This window comes from Protopterus annectens, chromosome 9.part0 (genome assembly GCF_019279795.1).
Source record: "Protopterus annectens isolate FY-2018-M chromosome 9.part0, PAN1.0, whole genome shotgun sequence".
Classification (NCBI taxonomy): Eukaryota; Metazoa; Chordata; order Ceratodontiformes; family Protopteridae; genus Protopterus; species Protopterus annectens.
Window position 1 is genome coordinate 1,154,281,330 of NC_056743.1, and position 21,570 is coordinate 1,154,302,899.

The window sequence follows — 21,570 nt, forward strand, 5'->3', positions numbered from 1 at the left end:
GTCTGGAAATTCTGGGCTTTTTGCATAATAGTTACAATACATAATTTCTTTCTTTTCCTCAATAGTCCACTCTATCAGTTATTGTAGACTGCTGCTTCCTTCTACAGTGGGGGTGGGGGGCCATCCTTCCCTGGGGTCTGGCCCCATTGTAGGAATGTTTCCGTATTTTGAGTTGGGCGTTTTTTTTTTTTTTAAACTTGAGTATGGCAATTAAAAACAGTACTTTGGAGCAGCTGAATTTTTTGGTTAGACTGCCTGATGGTCTCCTGGACTGCATGCCAAGAAATTACCTATGAACTTGTGTAAAAGTTAGTGAAATCTATGCTGTTTTATTCTCTTCCTTAGTCAGTATCGTAGAAATATGTTTTGCTGAACATATAATAGCAGCTTCGCCCTCGTTGGTGAATAACAAATTTGCTATCTCAGCTGGATCTTCTGTTAATAAAGTTCCATTGTGTTGAAAAACTTCAAGTAGATAACTTTATTATAACATCATAATATATGAATTGTGCTCTTTGCTATTCTAGTCACAGGGGCATAATTTTGAAACCTCCTTTGTCACTCTTGTGCTTCCAAAGATTCTCCAGTAAGATCTCCTATTTAAATCATAAGCAGTCTTGCAGAGTCTGTCAGTCAAATCTTGACTATAACGTATTTATATGACTCGGCCACAGAATGTTTTTTCATCTGTTTTCCTTCAACAGTACTCTTTAACTTGTTCATATTTGAAATGTAGCTTTCATTCAGTGTTATGAGTTTTTTTTAATAATCCAAATATCATTAACCGTGTTGATCAAAAATGTTCTGTATTATTCAATACAATCTTGTCAGTATACAGCTCATCACCTTTCTTCTAACCAAATATTGTAACAGAATTATCTGATGTGTTTACCTTAATCCATTTAGCTAATGTTGGTTCATCTACTTAATGCTTCACTGGATAAGACTGAACTTAGTTAGTCAAATCTCAACAAATGACTCTGGTAGATGAATTACTTTCTTGATTTTATATACTGTGTTAAGAGTCTCCATGACCTTCCATCACCCCTATTTTCAGCTCTCCACATCATCAATTGATGCACCTTTTTATCACAAATATTAAAGGTATGATCACTAGTTCTACCTCCCAATACCATACCCAACCTTATCAGTACAATGCAAACTTTATTTAACTTGCTGATTACAAAGTAATGGTGTCTCTGAAAAATGCTTTAATCTTATTTTTATAATTTATATTTAGACCATTAACCTATATAGATAATATTGGGTAGTTCTTTCTCTGCTATTACAGATTCCAAACAACTAATTTGCTTTTTAAATGTATTTTTGGTCATTTTTAATATCAGAAGATCATCTACGCATTGAATAACTGGGTATATATTTTATTTTTGGTGCATCCACACTAACAATGTTCTTCGTATTTCACTGTTGCAGTCATTACATTTGGGTAATCCTGCTGGAGGTTGCCCTCAGCCGGCCTTAATTCCAAAGTCTCAGGTCCTGCATTGGCTGCTGTCGCCCCTTCCCTGACGTCAGGTTGTCAGGGGTATAAAAGAAGCAGCTGACACCATTTTCTTCAGTCTTTCTTGCCACGCGGTGCCCGCAGCAGAAGCAGTTCGCAAGTGCCGGTCGGCCAACTCCTGAGATTTTCATATTTGAGTTTCAAATCCGAAGTCTTCAATAAAGCTAAGTATTCCATTGGGGAAACTTTTTTCTTGCTCCAGACCAATGTCAGAAAAAGTTAATAACTGTATTTCTTGTGGGAAGCAAATACCTCATAAGGATTTTCATTCTTACTGTATTCCTTGCCTAGGCCCTGATCACAACGTTTCTGGTTGTCGGTTTTGTGCTAGATTTAACCAACGCACTATTAAACGTCGGTATGATTTTGCTTTAAACTTTTTTGGACGCCAATTTAATTACCCTGGAATGTCATTGGATAGCCATCCGACTACCGGAGTTTACAAAAAATGCAAAGGAAAGGATAGAGAAAAACAACTGAGGCCCAAAACCGACGATGAAGCTTCTCCTAAGCCATTCGCCGGTTCTCAGTGAGGCGCTTTCGCAGCCCCTGATGCCCACTACCTTAGAGTCGTAGGCCGCTACCGACTACCACGTGGAGTCGGCCATGCCGCTGGATACTCAAGGTATTGCAGCCTCGGACACTAATCCCTCAGATGGGTCCGGAGCCACTGAGCAGGTACCAGCTTCTGAGGGTTTATTCAAACCTAAACATCTTTACATTAAAACGACTTCAGCTTCAAAGGAAAAGACTAAAGCACCTTCTAAAGCAAGGAAACAAACTCAAGAGCCACATGGACAGGCCTCTATGCCCAAAAAACAGATGCTCAAAATGGCCAAAGACTTGATTACCTTGATCAGGGCTTCCCGTCCCCCTCCTGATAAGAGGCCTAGGCATGACACTGACTATGAATCTTCAGATCAGGTTTCTATTTCTTCTGATTCCTCTTCTGAACATGAATATTCTCTTCCCCCTATGAAGATTCTGATGCTGAAGAATCTATACCTTCAGCATTTCCTCCTGAGGACTATTCCTTTGAGGAAACCTTGCACACCATGAGGGAGCATTTCTACTAGGAGAGTCAAGATTTTTCAGAATCTAAAAAGAGGCTTAAGGATTTTCTATTACTACCTCAGCACAGGCCTCTAGCCATCCCACCTGTGTTAGACATTGTAGATGATGTGTTTTCGGAGTCTAGTCTGACTCCTGACTCCTTACCCCCAGCTCCTGTTAAGCCTGACCGGTATTACAGGGTTCCTGACTCGCACAAATTTCTTTTTAAAAACCCTGCTGCTGACCCAGAAACTATATCACAGGGTCTAAAGGGGGTTAAGGCTTCCACTGCAAAAAAACAACCCCCTCTGACAGAGATTCAAGGACACTAGATAGGGAAAAAAGGTTTACACCTCTGCAACTTCGGCTATAAGGGCCTTAAACTGTCAGTTTCATATGCTTAAGTATCAGCAACATGTCATGGGATTGCTTAAACAGAAAATGTTAAGTTCTGAATGTGCAGAAAACAAGGAAATGCAGGATTTATTGTATGCAGCAGAACAAGTTGGAAAACATACTTTGCAATGCGGTTTTGATTCTTTGGAGGTCTCCTGCAGGGCTGCAGTTACGGGTTCTGTAATTAGGAGGCATGCTTGGTTAAAGGAACAAAATCTGCCTGATCATGTTAAAGTTAAATTACTAGATGCACCTTTACAGCATGATACTTTGTTTGGTGTTAAGGTAGAAGAGGTGTTAAAGAAAATGGAGGATAAAGCTAAATCTATGCAAACTGTCAAAGATTTTTTACGGGTACAGCCACCCAGATTTAGTACACACTAGCCTACAAACAATTGGTTGTTTCCTCTGTCAGACATACCTCAAAGGGGTGGACCCAGATGCCCTAGTGGCAGATCCCAGGCACAAGGTGCTTATAGGCCCAAGCAATGGGGTGCTTCTACCTCCAAAGCTGGAGAAGATAGATCACAAACATACAGAAAACAGTCCCAATGACTTCTCCCTGCCGGCACCAAGCAGCACTTATCTTCTGGCAGCACCTTTAGGGGGAAAATTAGCACTTTTTGCTCAAAATTGGCACATCATAACCCAGGACAAGTGGGTTCTAAACATAGTGTCACAAGCTACAAGTTCCACTTCCATACTCTACCAAAGGCAAATGACTGGCCATATCTGCCAAAAAATTAATGGGCAGAGGCACAAAAACAAGTCTCATTCCTCATGGACATGGGGGCCATTCAACAAGTACCAGAGCAAGAGCAGGGACAAGGATTTTACTCAAGACTGTTCTTGTTACCCAGAAAGGACAAGGCCTGGAGGCCGATACTGGACCTATATATTTTGAACACCTTCCTGGATATTCTAAAATTCAAAATGTTGACTTTGCAGCAGCTTCTGCCCATGCTGGGGAAGAATGCTTGGCTTGTGACTTTAGATCTAAAAGAGGCATATCTGCATGTTCCAGTCAGACAATCATGCAGAAGATACCCAAGACTCAAGGCTGGTTCAGTGCATTACCAATTATCTGCATTGCCCTTTGGCTTATCTACTGCACCCAGGGTCTTTACAAAGTGCCTGGCACCAGTAATTGCATTCTGCAGACAAAGTGGAATACAAATATATCCTTACTTGGACAACTGTCTTATTCAAGCAGAGAACAAGGACATTCTTCTTCAACATCTGGCGTTTGTGAAAAGACTTCTAACATGCCTAGGGTACACAGTCAACAAAAATAAATCAAAACTAGTACCCTCACAAGAGATAATATTCCTGGGTGCAAGCTTGAATACAACTGCCCAGATGGCTTATCTCACGCCAGACAAGCAAAGACAACTGACTGCCTATTTCAAAATGTTGGCAACAAAGGCCCAGTTATCTGCAAGAAAAATTCTGCAGGCTTTTGGCTTCATGGCATCCTGCATCATACTAATTCCATATGCAAGACTGCATATGAGGAAACTTCAATGGTACCTAACAAGTTTTTGGACTCAACATTGCCACAGCCTGGAAACAGTCATTACTCTCATTCCCTGCCTGCAACGGGAATTTTGATGGTGGGCAAAGGCTGGTCACCAGAACAAGGGACAGCCATTCACATTGCCTCCAGCCAGGCAGACACTAACAAAGGATGCATCAGACTATGCCTGGGGAGCCCACATGGCAGGAAGATGCATTCAGGGCACATGGTCCTCAAACCAAATGCATCTACATATCAATCAAAAAGAGATGTTAGCTGTTCAAAATGCCCTGACAGCCTTCAAGGACCTACTGCATCCGGGACAACTACTGATAAAGACAGACAACACCATGGTCATGTGGTATATAAACAAGCAAGGGGGCACACATTCTTACCCCCTTTGCAGACTAGCCATGACCTTGTGGGACACAGCTTTGACTTACCAAGTACATCTGCAGGCACAATTCCTGCCAGGAAAGGAAAAACCTCATGGATCCCCACGAATGGAAGCTGGATCCACAAGTCTTCAGCATGATAGCAAGGAAATGGGGATGCCTGGACATAGATCTATTTACCTCCCCTCTCAATTACCAACTAAAAAGATTCTGCACAAGGACTTATCACAGACAAGCATGGAAAGTGGACGCCCTATCTTTGAGCTGGAAAAACCTATCAGTATATGCCTTTCCGCCACTGCCTCTCCTCCCCAAGGTGCTCCTAAAGGTCAGACAGGAGAAGCCAAAAATGATACTGATTGCCCTAGACTGGCCACGCCAGTATTGTTATCCAATACTAAGAAACTTATCTCTATACCCAGCTTGGACCTTACCTCAAATACCTCGACTACTGTCCCAGCAAGACAATCAGATCATGCACAGCCAACTCAGGACATTAAACTTGGCAGCATGGGGAATAATGTAGTCACACAAAAAACACCTCTAAGTAAAGCTGTGATGGATGTCATTCTGGAAGCCAAAAGGCCTAGTACTAGAAAGTCTTATGCTGGAAAATGGAAGAGATTCTAAGGAACTGATACAGTGGTACCAAATATTCCTCAGATTTTGCAATACTTAACTGAGACGCTGGACAATGGCCTATCTTTTTCATCAATAAAAATTCATGCCTCTGCCATTTCGGCTCATTACAATACAGAGCCACCACTTTCTTCTCACCCTTTATTAAGGCAGTACCTCAGAGGAGCTAAAAATGTAAGGCCCCCAAGGAGACTACCAATACCTGCATGGGACCTCAACTGTGTCTTGGAAAAGCTCACCCTGCCTCCTTTTGAGCTAGCTGCTACTGCTGATATGAAGTTTTTATCTTGGAGAACAGTTCTGCTCTTAGCAATTACTTCTGCAAAATGAGTTTCAGAGCTACAGGCTCTCATGGCTGTGGAACTTTTCATCATTTTTCATCCAGACAGGGTCTCACTGAGGACAAACCCAACATTATATCTAAAGTAGTGTCAAGTGTGTCTCTTAACCAAGCCATCCATCTGCCAACATTTTACCCAAATCCACAGAACAAGGGGGAAGAGAATTCTGCATTCTTTGGACGTACACAGACAGCTTAGATTCTACTTGTACAGAACCAAAGCTTTCAGGAAGATGGATCAATTACTAGTGGCACATGCTGCAGGATCACAAGGAAAGCCTTTCTCAAAGCAGACTATAAGTGGTTAGGCCACTGCATTCGTTTCTGCTACTTACACCATGGCAAGCCAGTGCCTAAGGGCATTAGGCCTCATTCCACCAGAGCTGCAGCCACCTCAGCAGCCTTTCTCAGGGGAGTTCCAACCACAGACATTTTAGAGGCGACTACTTGGAGTTCAGTGCACACCTTTACAAAGCATTAACATCTGCCACTCTACTCTAAATCCAGGGCAGGCTTTGCCACTGCAGTTCTGCAGGGCCTCAGTCACTCCTACTGCTGTCTAGTTCCAGCCTCCCAACCATAGCTTTGGGACTCTACCCAAATGTAATGACTGCAACAGTGAAACATGAAGAACATAGTACAGTTCTGTACACTTAACATAAATGTAGATGTTAGAGTGTATTCACTGTTGCAGTCCAGGTTACCCACCCACCTTCCCCTTTTTTTTCTTTGGGATCTTATCTTTCTTCTTTGATTTATACTACCTATGTGGTGTATTTGCTTATAGATGAAGGTAAAATTTATATTGGTGTATTTCTGAAATATATATATATATATATATATATATATATATATATATATATATATATATAAATATATATATATATATATATATATATATATATATATATATATATATATATATATATATATATATATATATATATATATATATATATATATATATATATATATATATATATATATATATATATATATATATATAATATATATATATATATATATATATATATATATATATATATATATATATATATATATATATATATATATATATATATATATATATATATATATATATATATATATGTTGGCTACCCTTTTTGGGGGCACCTGACATCTGGGGCAAGAAAAACTGAAGAAAATGACGTCAGCTGCTTCTTTTATACCCCTAACAACCTGATGTCAGGGAAGGGGCGATAGCAGCCAACGCAGGACCCAAGACTTTGGAATTTAGGCCGGCTGAGGGCAATCTGCCAACAGGATTACCCAAATGTAATGACTGCAACAGTGAATACACTTGAACATCTACATTTATGGTAAGTGTACACAACTGTACTTTTTAAAGAATATTGAATATCTTTTCAATGTAAGTGAGAGAGATCCATGGTGCCAGCAAGCAACCCTGCCGCATCCCTTTGTTTTAGACTTTGGTCAGCTGAATCTTCATAGACATTTCCGTAGAGACCCAGGCTGAATCTTCATAGACATTTCCGTAGAGACCCAGGCTGAAGTGTATAGTGCTGAAGAATTTATTATGAACATATGAACCTGTGAAATGTTTAATGACCCCTCTATCCTACATTTCCGAACTTTTATTCTAACTTAAATTATCAAATACAAAATTGAAGTCAACACGCAAAACGTAGTGTCTGTCTTCTTATGAAATATTTATTAAACAAAAGTTGGAAAAATAAGCAAGCATCAAAGGTTATCTTTGAGATATAAACAAGTGGGCATAGTATACCTTCTACAAACTTAATCCAACTCCTTCAACAGATTAAGAAGTACTCCTGTTTCATGAGTGATCAGTTAGTCCTTGACCATGTAGTATCTTAGGTCAGCTAGTTCTCCTTTCTGAAAAAGAGCTGTAACTCTACCTGCCCACATTATCAAATGGGAAAAATCTCCCTCTCTTTGTACCCTTTAAATATATTCGACAATATAGGAGCAAATGTCTCTAAGTTTATATAATTCAACACCACCTGCTTTTCATTACATGGACTTTTAGTCTCATTCTTTATGCTGTATCAGAAATGTTGCCCAATCAAGTGAAATATTTGATTTTCACTTATGATGTAACAATGACAACTTAGTATACACACATGATCCATGCATTAGTTCTCTATGCCCTTTACAGAGAGATCATAAAGTACCCCCATGGAAACCAGAGAGAATGCTAGACTCTGATACCAAAAGTCCTCTTAAACACTACTACTACTTAGAGCCTGTGTATCAGTCTAAATGCCACTTCCTGCATGACAGTTTATATTAAAATGTTATGAAACTGAGTCTCTTGTGTACAGCACACTTGATTGCAACTTTACTCAAGTTGTCAACCACTATTTACATGGAAGCTCATTGGCTTTCTCAGCCTGTGTTTCAATATCAGGTGTAGTTAGACTTTTTTTTTGTGTGTGGACCCCTCCACACACACACACATATACTTTGGAGAATTAGCAAAAAAGTATATTTTCTTTTAAAGTATAGCAAACTGCTTGCTAAACTTGTCGCAAGCAGCTGCTACAGTTTTACACAAACCGAGCACTACAGTTCTTCAATTTTGACCACAAATACAAAACCAACATTTATTTTTAAATGCTATTATGCACTGAAGATTGACAAGGATCTGACTGTCTCAATCCCTAATATGTTTGTACCTGTGGTGGCTGCTTCTTTCACCCCACACCAGCTATGGCTCTGCTTGGTACATTTAGTTTATGCCTTACCCTATATGTAGTAAGAAATGTCACCTTATGTATTGAAATATGGACAATTTATATCTTCTGATATCCTTCATATCAGAGTTTTCATATGTTTTGTAAATTACTTTCATACTGCCTTTTGAGAGGAGTTCATATAGCCCCCAATAGAAACCAAGTTTAATTCCATACTATGACAGAAGAAGTTTTCTAAAATATTGCATTGGAACATGTGTATCAGGCCATATGTCAGTTCAACTGTGATATTTCATCTCAAAAAGTTCAGAAGCTTCTGAAATAATTTGATACAAAACTCACTTCATGAATGCTGCACTGTCCTCACAGGTTTAAGTACATCTCTGCCCTGAGTTACAAAGCAATGCACTGCCTTTGTCATTGCATTGGGTGTATGGCCTTACCCTATATGTAATAATGAAATGCTGCACTGCCTGTTGAAATATCTATGATTTTTAACTGCTGATCTATTTATAATCCAAAGACATGGTATGTATGTGGGCTGTATTATGCCATCCCAAGTAGAAATTGTATACTCAAAGCTAATGGAAGTTAAATGTAATGCAACTTGGCAACATGATAGTTTGTAATGGACACATAAGCATACTGATAGAAATTACTGACACCGGTTGTATCTCTCAGGAGTTTGACATTTTCTAATAGAACTATTTTGTACAACATATCTGGATTCTTATAAACTGTACTCCAGTTTGTGCCCTAGATGCAGAGGTAAAAACAGCTGCACACTAAATTTCTGAGCACCAAGTCAGCTTCAGTAACTCATTTCAAGTTTTTCTGTAATAACATTTCAAATCCTCAAAAATCATTTTTCAAGGGCAGAGTGATAGTGATTTTCTTATGTTATAAAAGAAAATACATTTATGATTTTGAGAAATGTATTCACACCTTGCAAGAAAAAAGTAAACCTGCAAGTTTTGTTGTGAATCTACAGACATTTTGCATTAGGGAGAAAGTGAAATTATAGTAAGCAATACAAGAACTAAAATATGGGCTGTGGCTCCTTTGGATTTTTATGAATGCCAAAACACTAGCTTCTCTTTTTCCCTGATACATTTCCAGTGGAATGTGCCCTTTTGACTGTGAAGAAGTCGCATAAATATAATGCATACAGTAATTATTTCATCTTATTGATCTGAGAAGATCGGTCATGGATATGGTTTGCTGGCATATAATTTGACAGTGATCATACCCTTTGCTTTCACACACATCATTCTCAAACAATGATAGCCACATTCTTCGTACCTAGGACATCTGTATGAAGAAAACAAGATAATGGCCACTCTCATTTTTTCATCTAGACACATATATTGTCATGAGTTTGAGAAATGGACTCAATAAATTCACCTTGAAAGGTAATTTTTGGAATATATTTTGAGAGCAAATGAAAGATAATGATAGGAGTTCCAGTCTAATTATTTGTAATGCATGCAGATTCATGGCTAAACTGTTATACTACCAGCTTCTGAACTATTACAGTATGAAGACCTAACAGTTTTAAAGCTGTTTGTGGCTATTTTTTGTTACCACAAAAGTAACATGTCAGTGTCCAAAGACCATATATAAAGCAATGCTTTTTTAAACATTGGTGCTTCTCATTTTGAACATGTACAGTATTAGTCTGCCTTAACATGCATTTTCTGAAAAGTTCAAAGTCTTTAATTCAAATTTACATCACAAGTGTTCTGTAATCATTACTGTTGCATAACAAATTTAAAACTTAGGTTGGAACAAAATCAAAAACTGAGATAAGATTAGGGATATTGATGAAAATCATACAGTGCAAAAGTATATCCATTGCTCAGAGCATTTTTTTTTTCAAAGACTGGATTGTTTTCCATATACTGCAAGCAAGACACTTTTTTTTTTTTTGCGTTTGATAGTTCTGTTGCTATGGTTAAATCTGCTTGCAAACACCTCCTAACAAGCTTGTTATAAATAACTGGTCTGTAACAAGCTTGTTGTATGGAGGTTCTTATGAACCAGTCTATAACAAGGTTTTTTTTTCTTTCAGTACTGGACCATAATTAGCATACACCTTGTATTACATACAGATATTCCTGTTGTAATATATTCAGTTGTAAATGAGAAATAAGAAGGAATTTAAACCATGCAAAGGTGAAGTCAATTTGATAGGGAAATGTAAAAGGCTCACTATCCTGACACAAGAACCTCATTCATGAAGACAAGGGACGTGGGTCACTTGAAAGAGGGCTGCTTCATAAAACAACAGTCAAATGAATTTCAATGAAGTATAAAACAGAATTTGGCAATACTTTGAAATATGTGTATATCAAAATGAGAAAAATGTCAGTTATTAAGATACAACATTGGATCATTTGACTGAAATACATGCATACAGTTTGAAACTGTTGTAAATACACCTTTGCTTTATATTTCAGCAAATAAGTACAGATATCTGAACACAGCTTGGTTTACTTTCCCAGCTTAGAGCTTTGATAACGACTCTTTCCATCTAACTTCACTTATGTGGTTCATACATTGCTTAACCCAATGGAAATAAGACATTACACACAGTAACTCAGTTCTCTTAAAACTTCCTGATGAGTTGTTCTTTCCTTTATTCAATCCCCTATATCAAAATATTTGTTGTTCCCCTTGTGACTACCCTGTCCTTCTATCAAATATCTGACGGATTCATTTTCGGTGACTTCTGTACTCTTTGCCTCTTGTTGGTAGGGGTAAGAGTCAAGAGGTGGTATGCATGCCCCCTGCTGGTCAGCAGCTGACATATAATACCTGCAATGGCAAGATACAGGAATCCATGGTTTTATGATGTGTGCACTTCTGGATTGAGCAAAACATGTTATCTAACACAATAATGCACCTGACGACAAGTGTGAAAGGGTTGCTTACTTGGCCAATATCACCTCGAGTCTATTATGAAAAGAGGCCATTGGCTGAGTGGGACCAACCTGGTCAGCAAAGTGGAAGTAGAATGCATAAAAATGCCAAGTGTCACCACTCGGTCTTAAACTAAGCCCAGCAACCCTGTCCCTCTAAGTGGATGAGCCAGCCAACAACCATTTATTTCCATTCTTATCCACCAGCGCCCTACTCTCCCAACCCTTGAAACCAGTATTCAGATGTCATTTCCAAGAGATGCACTAGGGACTCACTCTGTCATGTAGTGAACATTTTTAATGTTTTACTGGTATTCAACAAGCATGTTTATTTTACTGTATTTGAAAGTGAATGCCTTCGATGAATTGGAATGGGTGATGGGCATTCACCATTAAGGCAGAAAAGGCAGCATGACTTGACGAAAGAACATTAAATAAGCATACGGTACAAGCTTGATTCTTTTCCTGTTTTTGTCTCTGCAGCCAGCATTAAAGTCTATTATGATTATTTTCTGCTTACTTGAGGAACTCATCGCCGTTTCACTGTCTGTGTACACATTTAAGACCTCTCCTTCCAGCAGATGTTGCCTTCCACAGGTAATAGTTTTTGGTTTGTGATTTTCTGTGAATTTCCATTTAAAATAACCTCTGTCCTGATTGGGCTCTGAGCCCCTTTTGCTTAATATTAAAGGAAAGAGTATGATTACCTTCGAGTCAGAATTGTAAGAGATGTGGATAAGTGTAGCTCAGAAAATACATTTTTTGTACCAGATTGTTTAGTAAACTAATAGTAATGAACTCTTGACATAATATTCAGTCTACATCCTAACACTACTGCATAGTGATAAATACTGTTAACTTTCTTTTCCTGCTAAAAACTTCAAAGTATATACTAACAGTTGTACAGAAGAGATTGTATTTGGTAACAAAATGATTTTAATAGTTACATGCTGTATGAATATGTATGACAAGTTTTAGGACAGTTTAACTGTAACCCATATGGTGATATAACCTTGCAGAACACTGGCAATTACTTTAGTCTGACATGGTATGGTCAAAAGTTGACTATGGGCTGGTGTGAACTCCTTGAAGCAACTAAAGAGAGAGAGAGAAGAAATCTGAAAAAATCAACAACTATTATAAAATGTACACCTTAATCTCGTGTGGTAAATGGCAGTAATATGGTTGTCTGGAAGTATCCCATCTTCAGTCAAGGAAGAGGCTTGCATAAGGAGAAAGGAAAAAAAATACTGAAAGTTTTTGCACTGTATAAGGAAATAAAATGGACTTCTGTAGTTACTTCATAGAAAATTATCTTAAAACTAATAAACCAGACTAGTTGAAAAATGCTACACAAGGATACGTTAATGAGCCCCTCTATCCTTCTTTGACTTAATTTGTCTGTAGGTCCCCCCCCCCCCAAACACCTGGGAAGATGATCCATTCTTTTCTAGAAAGTTGGTTTCCTTGCAAGGACATGAAATGGATGTGATTTCAACTTATTGAACCCAAGTGAATGAAATTCAACTCATCAGTTGTGTCCTCTCAGAGGAAATTATTGCTTGTTTGTGTTACTGTACTAGCAGTGATGCACAGAGCTTTGATTTCTCTCTTCTCTGTGGTTGTGACCATTGAGATAATACATATGAACAACTGATGTGCTGGTGGTGAACCTGTCCCACACAGTGAGTTGTAGTGGTTTCATAGGTTCATAGGTAGGTACTAGGCTATCGGCCCTAGGGCCTATACAAGCCTAGCCAAAAAGGTAGCCTGGCTTTCACCACCCAAGAAAATTGTTTTCCTTTGCCCCTGTTAAGCAGAGCCATACAGGTGATCCCCGGGGAGAATTTCCTATTTCCCAGCTAGTCATCAAGATTTTTCTTGGAGTGCTAATGAGGAGCTTTGTTTCATATAGATAGATAGTTTGTTCCAGAGTATGGGAAGTCTCTAGGACAGGAATCTATCCCTCCAGCATGTTCTGTTTATTGTGGTGACCAGGTTTAGGTCCCTAGAGCGTGTAGCTCAGAGGGATTGGGATTTCTTTAAGTGGAGCATGTCCATCTGCTCTGGGTTTAACTTGGCTTTATATGTTGGGCAGAGATCACCTCTGAGTAGGCAATATGTGATGGAGTAAAGCTGGAGTTTTTTTGAGACTGTCTGCATAGGGCATCTGTTTGAGGCCAGTAATTCTCTTTAAGTATTTCTGCGGCCTTTCCAGTTGTTGTAGATGTCTTGTGAGGTACATACCAAAAGGGGTGTTGTACTTTATAATGGGTCTAATGAGTGATGAGTAGAGGGGAACAATGACCTCTTTTTTTCCTGGATGAGAAACCTTTTGTGATGATGTGTGCCATGTAGAAGGATTTCCTGACTACTGTTGCGATGTGATTATCAAAGGAGAGACTACAGTCCACCTGTATCCCAAGGTCTCTTATCACACTTTGTGTTAAGTAGACTACCATCTATGTGGTAGCTCATGGGTACAGAATTTTTACCAAAGGGGTTGACAATGCACTTTTTGGCATTGAGCTTGAAGCCATGGCTTTGACACCAGGCATCTGTCTCAGTGAGGCCCTTTTGTAGGATGTCCACATTGTTAGGAGTTTCAATTATTGCTTCTAGTTTACAGTCATCTGTGAACTTTGTTAGCCAAAGACCTTCTGAGTTAGCCTGTACTTCAGAAAAGTAGATACCAAACAGGAGAGGACCCAGGACTGAACCCTGTGGTGCTCCACTTGTCACTGGTCTGACTTGCCTACCTTAAAAATCATTTCATTTAGGTGTTTTTATGTGGTTGGAGCTTTGACTGATTGTGCCCCTATAGTTCAAGCTTCAACTGTGATCCATAGTAGAAGTAAAAAACATAACCTTTAATTTGTAGGTGCTTATTTTGGATTCATCTAAAGAAGTTGAATGCTATATTACAAGTCAAAGAACTGCACCCACAACAACAACGTTTTTCTCAGCAACTCTCAGTTCAGTAATACACAGAAATAGAAGGTACATCCAAATATAAACTACTTAAATGTCTAACAATCCATGTAAAAGTAAATTTCAGCAACCATTGTACAAGGTGGGTTGCAACTCCCACACTCCCAACAACCCTCTTACTTATACAAGACCTACTCCATGACCATGCACCCATAAAGAAGACTGCATCTTCCCAAACTGGAATATTTCTTAGAGTTTATTAAGCAAATGAGTGAGCCATACCAAAGACCTTTTAAGTTACAACTCAAGCCATTATATGACCTCAGAGGTTTGCAGAATTAGAAACTGTGTGCAGTGTCTGAAGGTATTGAATTTCAGTACTCTTAATCTGATGTTTTGTGATATGCTTCTTTTATGCTACAGTAATCTATAGCCATCACTATCTCTCTCTCTCTCTCACACACACACACACACACACACACACACACACACACACACACACACACACACACACACACACACACCTCATTTATGAATGACCAACCTACAGGAAGCATTACTACTCCACACTTGGTGTCTAGCAGTTATGTAAAGTGGAGGTGACAGAGTCACATGGACAATAAGGATTTTAAAGCACAGAGAACTGTCCTGGAGTAAAGCCGTACCATTATTTTTGAACAGAATGAGGAAACACTGTGTCAGGACTGAGCTAGTACAACACAGGATGTTGTAGATCACGTTATCTTAGCAATGATGCCAGCTTCAAAATGGAGTCAGGAAGCCTCAGTGGTGACATGAAAACAGCTGGTTTACTCTAAATGCTACCAAACCTAAGACAGTTTTATTGGCAAATGTGACATGGTTCCTCTACAGAAACCCATCACTTTACTGCTGTTGTGCTCTTACGGTGCCAATTTTACCTTCCTAAAAGTTCAGTAAATGCAAGAAAATTAAGAAGTGGAAAATGAAGCATAGTCTAAAGCCAAGAGATCACATTTATTAGGAAAACGAGCATTTCCAAGAACCTACCAAGCATTTCCTTTTTATCAGGTTAGCACAAAAAGACCTAGGTTGGGGCTTGAAACCATATATCAGCATGCATATGTTGAAAATAAATCGATTACCACCTGTAACATGATGTTCTATAACAGTATAATAACAGCTATGAATGAAAAATTGTGCTGTGTTGTGATTTGTATAGATTTAACTTGTGCATTTGACAGGGTCATGCACAAAACACTGATCAATAAATTAGTACAAGTAGGTATTGATGTACTGTTGATAAGATGGATAGCTGCATGGCTTACGAATAGGACATGGCAAGTATCATACAGCAACTGGACAGGTGAAATCCTTGGTTACAGTCAAGGTGTCTCACAGGGCTCTGTACTAGGCCCTTACTTGTTTAAATTGTATCTTTCCGGCCTTACTTTTTCATCTGAGGTGTTCTACAGTCTATATGCTGACGACCTGAAATTGGGTAAACTGATTACAAGTGTTACAGATAAGGCATGTCTGCAAAGAATTTGACTAAATTCTCCATTTGGGCACAGGAGAATAATATGTTGATAAATACATCAAAAACTAAGCATATGAGATTTGGGAGACATAAACTGAAAAGTGAATATTTAATACAGCACAAAGTGATTGAAACTGTAGACTCATTTAAGGACCTGGGTATATGGGTAGATTCAGCTATGAGTTTTTCTAATCATATCAACCAATTGGTTAATGCTAGTTATAGAACTATAGGTTGTATAAAAAGATTTATAAAGTCTAGGAAATCAAACATAATGAAGTCCTTGTTTGTTAGTTACATTAGACCCAAACTTGAGTATGGAATAACAATATGGAAACCCTATAGGAAAACAAGCATGAATAAACTGGAAAGAGTACAGCAGAAATAGATTTTCACATCCATGGATGCCCTTAGTATAAGTTATTATGAAAGACTAAAGTATCTGAACTTGTACAGTGTCTCTTACAGATATTTAAGAGGAGATCTTATCTGGGTATATAAGGCATTTAGGGACAACTACCTCTCGGAATGATTGGGGTTATCAAAAAGTGCTAGAGAATCATCAATTAACCTATCTAGAAGATTCTATAGGAATGAAAAGTGTACTAATTGGTTCTCTGACAGAGTAGCTGATGCTTGGAACAGGCTACCAAATTACATTAAAGCAAGTACTAGTTTAGATATTTTAAGAACAGCCTGGACATTTATTATGGGAACAAGTGTTTTGGCATATTGGCAAGCTAGAAGGGCTTTAATGCCCATGCTTGAAACATTTGTATGTATGTATGTATGTAGATGTTCATTTTTTGCATTTATATGGAAGTGATGAAACATTTAGCAGGAAGGGAAAGTAGTTCTTGTGAAGATTACATGGAAATCTACATTGTGTTAGGTTAAAGATGTTTTTCTAAGGTACTACAAGCTGACAACCATCCGACTACATTATTTAAAGTAAGTGATTGCCTGTCTAGTCCATGATATCTTCACATTAGACCATCTTTTTTTTTCTACTAGGGAATATGAACTTGCTGAACATCATTTCTCTTTAAAAATCACCTGGATTATATCTTTACTACATTTTCTGAGCCCTTTATGCCTCATTGTTTGTCATAGAGAGGAAACTTTACACTCTAATGGAAAGAGTGCCATTCCTGACATTAATAACCTCTACATTAAAATCTCCAAGATGAGTAACACTAATTTTATTTATTTATTTTTGACCTATGCATTTTTAGGTTTGTGGAGGCATCTCTAATGGCTGTTGTCCCACTGATTTATGAGATTATCATCACCTATTTTAGGTTTGGTGAAGTCCTCTTATTAAACGAGTTATTGGTTACTTCAGTCCTTAAAAATGCTGCCTTGGATCCTGATGATCTTGATAACTATTGCCCTATCTCGAACCTTACACTTTTTGGAAAAGACTCTTGAGAAATCGATTTACTGTCAGCTGTAGTCATTTTTGAAAAGGCAGGCCATTGTAGACCCATTCCAATGTGGATTTAGGGCAAGACACAGCACTGAGACCTCTTAGATTTTAATATTCTAGTTGTGAAAATTCAACATTAGTTTTAATTTTGTTCCTCCTTGATCTTTTGTCAGCATTTGATTTAGTGGACCATTCTATTCTTTTAGATAATCTAAAACATTATTGTGGACTCTCTGGAACTGTCCTTGATTGGCTTACTTATTTATCAGGGCATGTCCAGAAGCTGGTGTTAGGGGTTAGCTCTTCGTCTTCCCACTGTTTGTTTTGTGGAGCATCACAAGGTTCTGTTGTTGGTCCACTACTTTTAACATCTTTATTTTGCCCCTAGAAGTCATTATTCATTTGAGAGGTTTGCAGTACCACTGTCATGCTGATAATACACAGGTCTACCTCTCTTCCCCTCGGGAATCTGTTAGCCCTTTTTACCCTTTCAATTTGGAATGTATCCATGATTAGGTTGTTAGCAACAAATTTGTACTCAACACCTAATAGAGTAGCTCTGATCATTTGAGCTACTCTATGAAACTCTTCCCTTCCAGTTTTGTCACTGGATACTTTTTACTGTGGTGATAAACTTAATTTTGTGAATAAAGGTGCCCAATATTGGCATGATTTTTGATAACAGGCAGACTCTTGAAGTCCATATTCAGCTGTCATCCAGTTATGTTTTCACATGTAGAACATCATCGTCATCAAGCACCTCAGTACTCCTATAGTTGCGCGCACTTTAATGTTTTCCAGCTTGAACTATGGTAATGCTTTAAATGTTGCCCTTCCTGACTATAAAACTTCATGGCTAGAATTAGTGCAAAACTCTGCAGCTTGGTTACTTTCACTGGTAACATGGTATCACCATATTACCCAATAATGCTGGGCTTAGACTGCCTGTCAGAAAGGCAATGAGTAACTTACTAGATTCTTATGGTTTACCTTTCACTCCGTAACATTGGTTCACCCTACTTATGAGACCTCCTATACAGCTCTACTCCAGCATGTACTTGGTGCTCTAACAAGTTCTTCTTTCCATTCTATCTTACAACTTTGATTTTTCTGGATGTCCTTCTTTTAGCTACCAAAGTCCTGTCTTACGAAACCTATTTCCCAGCTGGCTCCAGGGTATACTCCCATTAGCAGGTTTTAATAATGTCTTAAAACATATTTGTTTGCTCTAGCTTATCTCTGACTTGATTTAATATTTATTGAAGTTTAGGTTGCTTTATTTATATTCATGTTTCTATGTTAAGTCCAATACTCGTAGAGCACCTGGGTTCAAGCAGTTAAACTTGGACTTGGTTACTATAACTGCTGACACCCCAATAAGAAGTGGCGAACACACCAACAAAGTATTTTGCATGCAGGACACAGTGATGTATATACTCAAAAAAATTCATAGAATATGTATAAAACTGGCTTCCCTTGAACACCAAGAGAGGAAGGAGGTGACTTGATTTTTGACTGTACCGGTGTGGAAAGCTAATGTCTGTTGAACATGGAACATTAACATCTGAATGCAGATAGAAACCTCAAGTGAAGTAACTGTGGTAATCTCAGGTAGGCTGTGCTCAGGTGAGGTGAGAATTTTGGGTGTGGTAATTCAACAAACAATCCTTGGTTAGGCCACCACACTAAAGGCAAAGCAAAGTGATTAAACTGGGATGGGTACTAGAATAAAAAATAAACTAAAAGTCTAATCCATCTTTCAAGTCTGAGAGCACTACCACTTAGGCCAGAGTGACATTTACCCCATCTTACTCCAGGTGTTCCTCCCATTGAAACAACTTAAATTACTTTAAACTGCAGCAGAATTTGATATGGTTGAGTTAGTGTCATTACATAAGCAATGTATCAGATTCAGCAGACTGGCATAGCACTGGTAGCCGTAAGGCAAATCAGGTCACTGGCCATAAGTCTAATATACTCTCACAACTCCCCTCCAATCACTTTTGATGTCATTTTCAGTCACTGTGATCTGCTTACAAGTCAGACACTGCAAAACAAGACCAATGCACACATCAGCTACCTTAGCACTGCTTTGAAATATTTAGTAATTCAGCCTCTCAATTCCTTGTACAGATGTAACAGTTGATTTTGTTGGTGAAAGATGTACAGCCATCTGGGTGGAGAAAACAAGTGGACAAAATTTGATGAGAATTCGGCAACATGAAATATCTGCCAGGAATATAGTCCTCTATTATATGGATACTCACAAGCCCTACTGTTGCTCAGCTATCATTGCACTGGATGGCCTTCCCCACCCTCTACAGATTAATGCAAGGTGTTTCCTGTATGCTTCATACTATTGCTTTTCAAGGCCCTTAGCAGCCATTTTAAAATGAATTCATTCATAATAGTCATAGTCAGGACATTATCCTTCTACACTAACACAGGTGTAGCTAGCATTGTTTTGATGCTAGCTGTAGATGCCCTACCATGAACCAAGACAAGCACACCACCTACCTTAACCCACTTAGAGTTCTCTTTAACCATAGCCTGAGAACTGGCTTTGTTCAAGCTGAGTGCAGAACAGCAACAGTGATCCCCTTACACAAAGGGAGGTCATCACTGACCCTGGGCAACTATAGACCCATAATTCTAACCAACCTAATCTGCAAGGTCATAGAAAGAATGATCATGGACCTTGTCAAAAAGGACATAGGTGACCTTCAAACTCCAGACCCAACCCAGTATGGCTTTAAGGGTAAACTGTGCTTATTACACCTAGTAGACGACTTTGAGAAAGTCCCCAAAGTCCTGAATAAAGGTAAGATAGTGCATACTGCCTATCTTAACCTAGCCAAGGCTTTTGACACAACCCCCCCCCACCTGGGTATAATTGAGAAACTCTCCCAGTTGGGGATTAACCATAGCATCATTAGATGGGTAGCTAATTGGCTCATTGACAGAACACAAACTGCCCAACTTGGTGACTCCACCTCCACCAGTAGACTCTTCACCAGTGGCAGTCCACAAGGATCTGCGCTGGACCTTTATTGTTTGGAATCTATTTCTCAGATGTCCAGGCTAAAGTATATGGCCTTTAGGTTCATAGGTAGGTATTAGGCTATCTGCCCAAAGGCATTTTTATAAGCCTATCTGGAATGTATTGGTTTTCACCATTCCCTTAGATAAGTTCTCTGTGCGTCTGACAAGCAGATCCATTGAAGTGATCCCCGGGGTAAACTTTGTTTCCCATCCACTCGTCAAGGTTTCTCCTGAAAAGTGTTAATGTGGAGCTCTGCCTAATGTAGATTGGAATCTTGTTCCACAGCATGGGAAGTGTCTGGGACGGGAATCTAATCCTCCAGCATGTCCTATTTATTGTTTTGGTGAGGTTTAGATCCCTACAGCGTGTGGCTCGAGGGGATAGGGTTTTCTTTAGGTGGAGCATGTCCATCAGTTCTGGGTTGGACATGGCCTTGTATGTCAGGCAGAGATCACCTCTGAGTAGGTGGTATGCAACAGAGTACAGCTGGAGTTTCTTCAGTCGAGCTGCATAGGGCATCTGTTTTAGGCCAGTGATCCTCTTGGTGAGGTACTTCTGTGGTCTTTCCAGCTGTTGCAGGTGTCTTGTAAGGTACATCCCAAATGGGGCATTGTACTCTATGATGGGTCTGATGACTGATGCGTAGAGGGGCACAATGACCTCTTCTGATCTGGATGCAAACCCTTTTGTGATTAGGTTTGCCGCATAGAAGGATTTTCTAACCACTTTGGTAGTGTGATTATCAAAGTAGAGATTATCTACTTGGATCCCCAGATCCCTTATTATGTCTTTGTATTTAGGGGGCTACCACCTATGTGGTAGTTTTGGGTACTTTGTTTTTTCCAAAGGGGATGACTATGCACTTTATGGCATTTAGTTTGAGGCCATGGCTCTGACACCAGGTATCTGTCTTAGTGAGATCCTTTTGGAGGATGTCTGAGTCAGCCGGAGAGTCAATTAATAGCCCCAAGTTTGCAGTCGTCTGCAAACTTGGTCAACCATAGTCCTGCGGTGCTTGCTTGTACAACTAAGAAGTATATGCCAAACAGGAGGGGTCCTAGGACTGAGCCATGGGGAACGCCACTTGTAACTGGTTTAGAGTCGAACCTAGCTCCCACAATTCTTACCATGTGGGCTCTGTTCGTGAGCCAGTTGGCAACCCATCTC

At 39.0% G+C, this 21,570-nt stretch overlaps 2 protein-coding genes across 2 annotated transcripts in view; both read left to right on the forward strand.

Moving 5' to 3' along the window:
* Positions 1-21,570, forward strand: part of RNF20 (ring finger protein 20) — a 1,863,764-nt gene that overhangs the window by 1,135,305 nt on the left and 706,889 nt on the right. The gene's annotated exons all lie outside the window — the stretch shown is intronic.
* The window catches only part of LOC122811886 (membrane-spanning 4-domains subfamily A member 8-like), a 191,700-nt gene that overhangs the window by 138,365 nt on the left and 31,765 nt on the right, over positions 1-21,570 (forward strand). Inside the window, exon 4 of the mRNA XM_044084027.1 lies at positions 11,965-12,078. Coding sequence (XP_043939962.1) covers positions 11,965-12,078 — 114 coding nt within the window. The remainder of the gene's footprint in view (positions 1-11,964; positions 12,079-21,570) is intronic.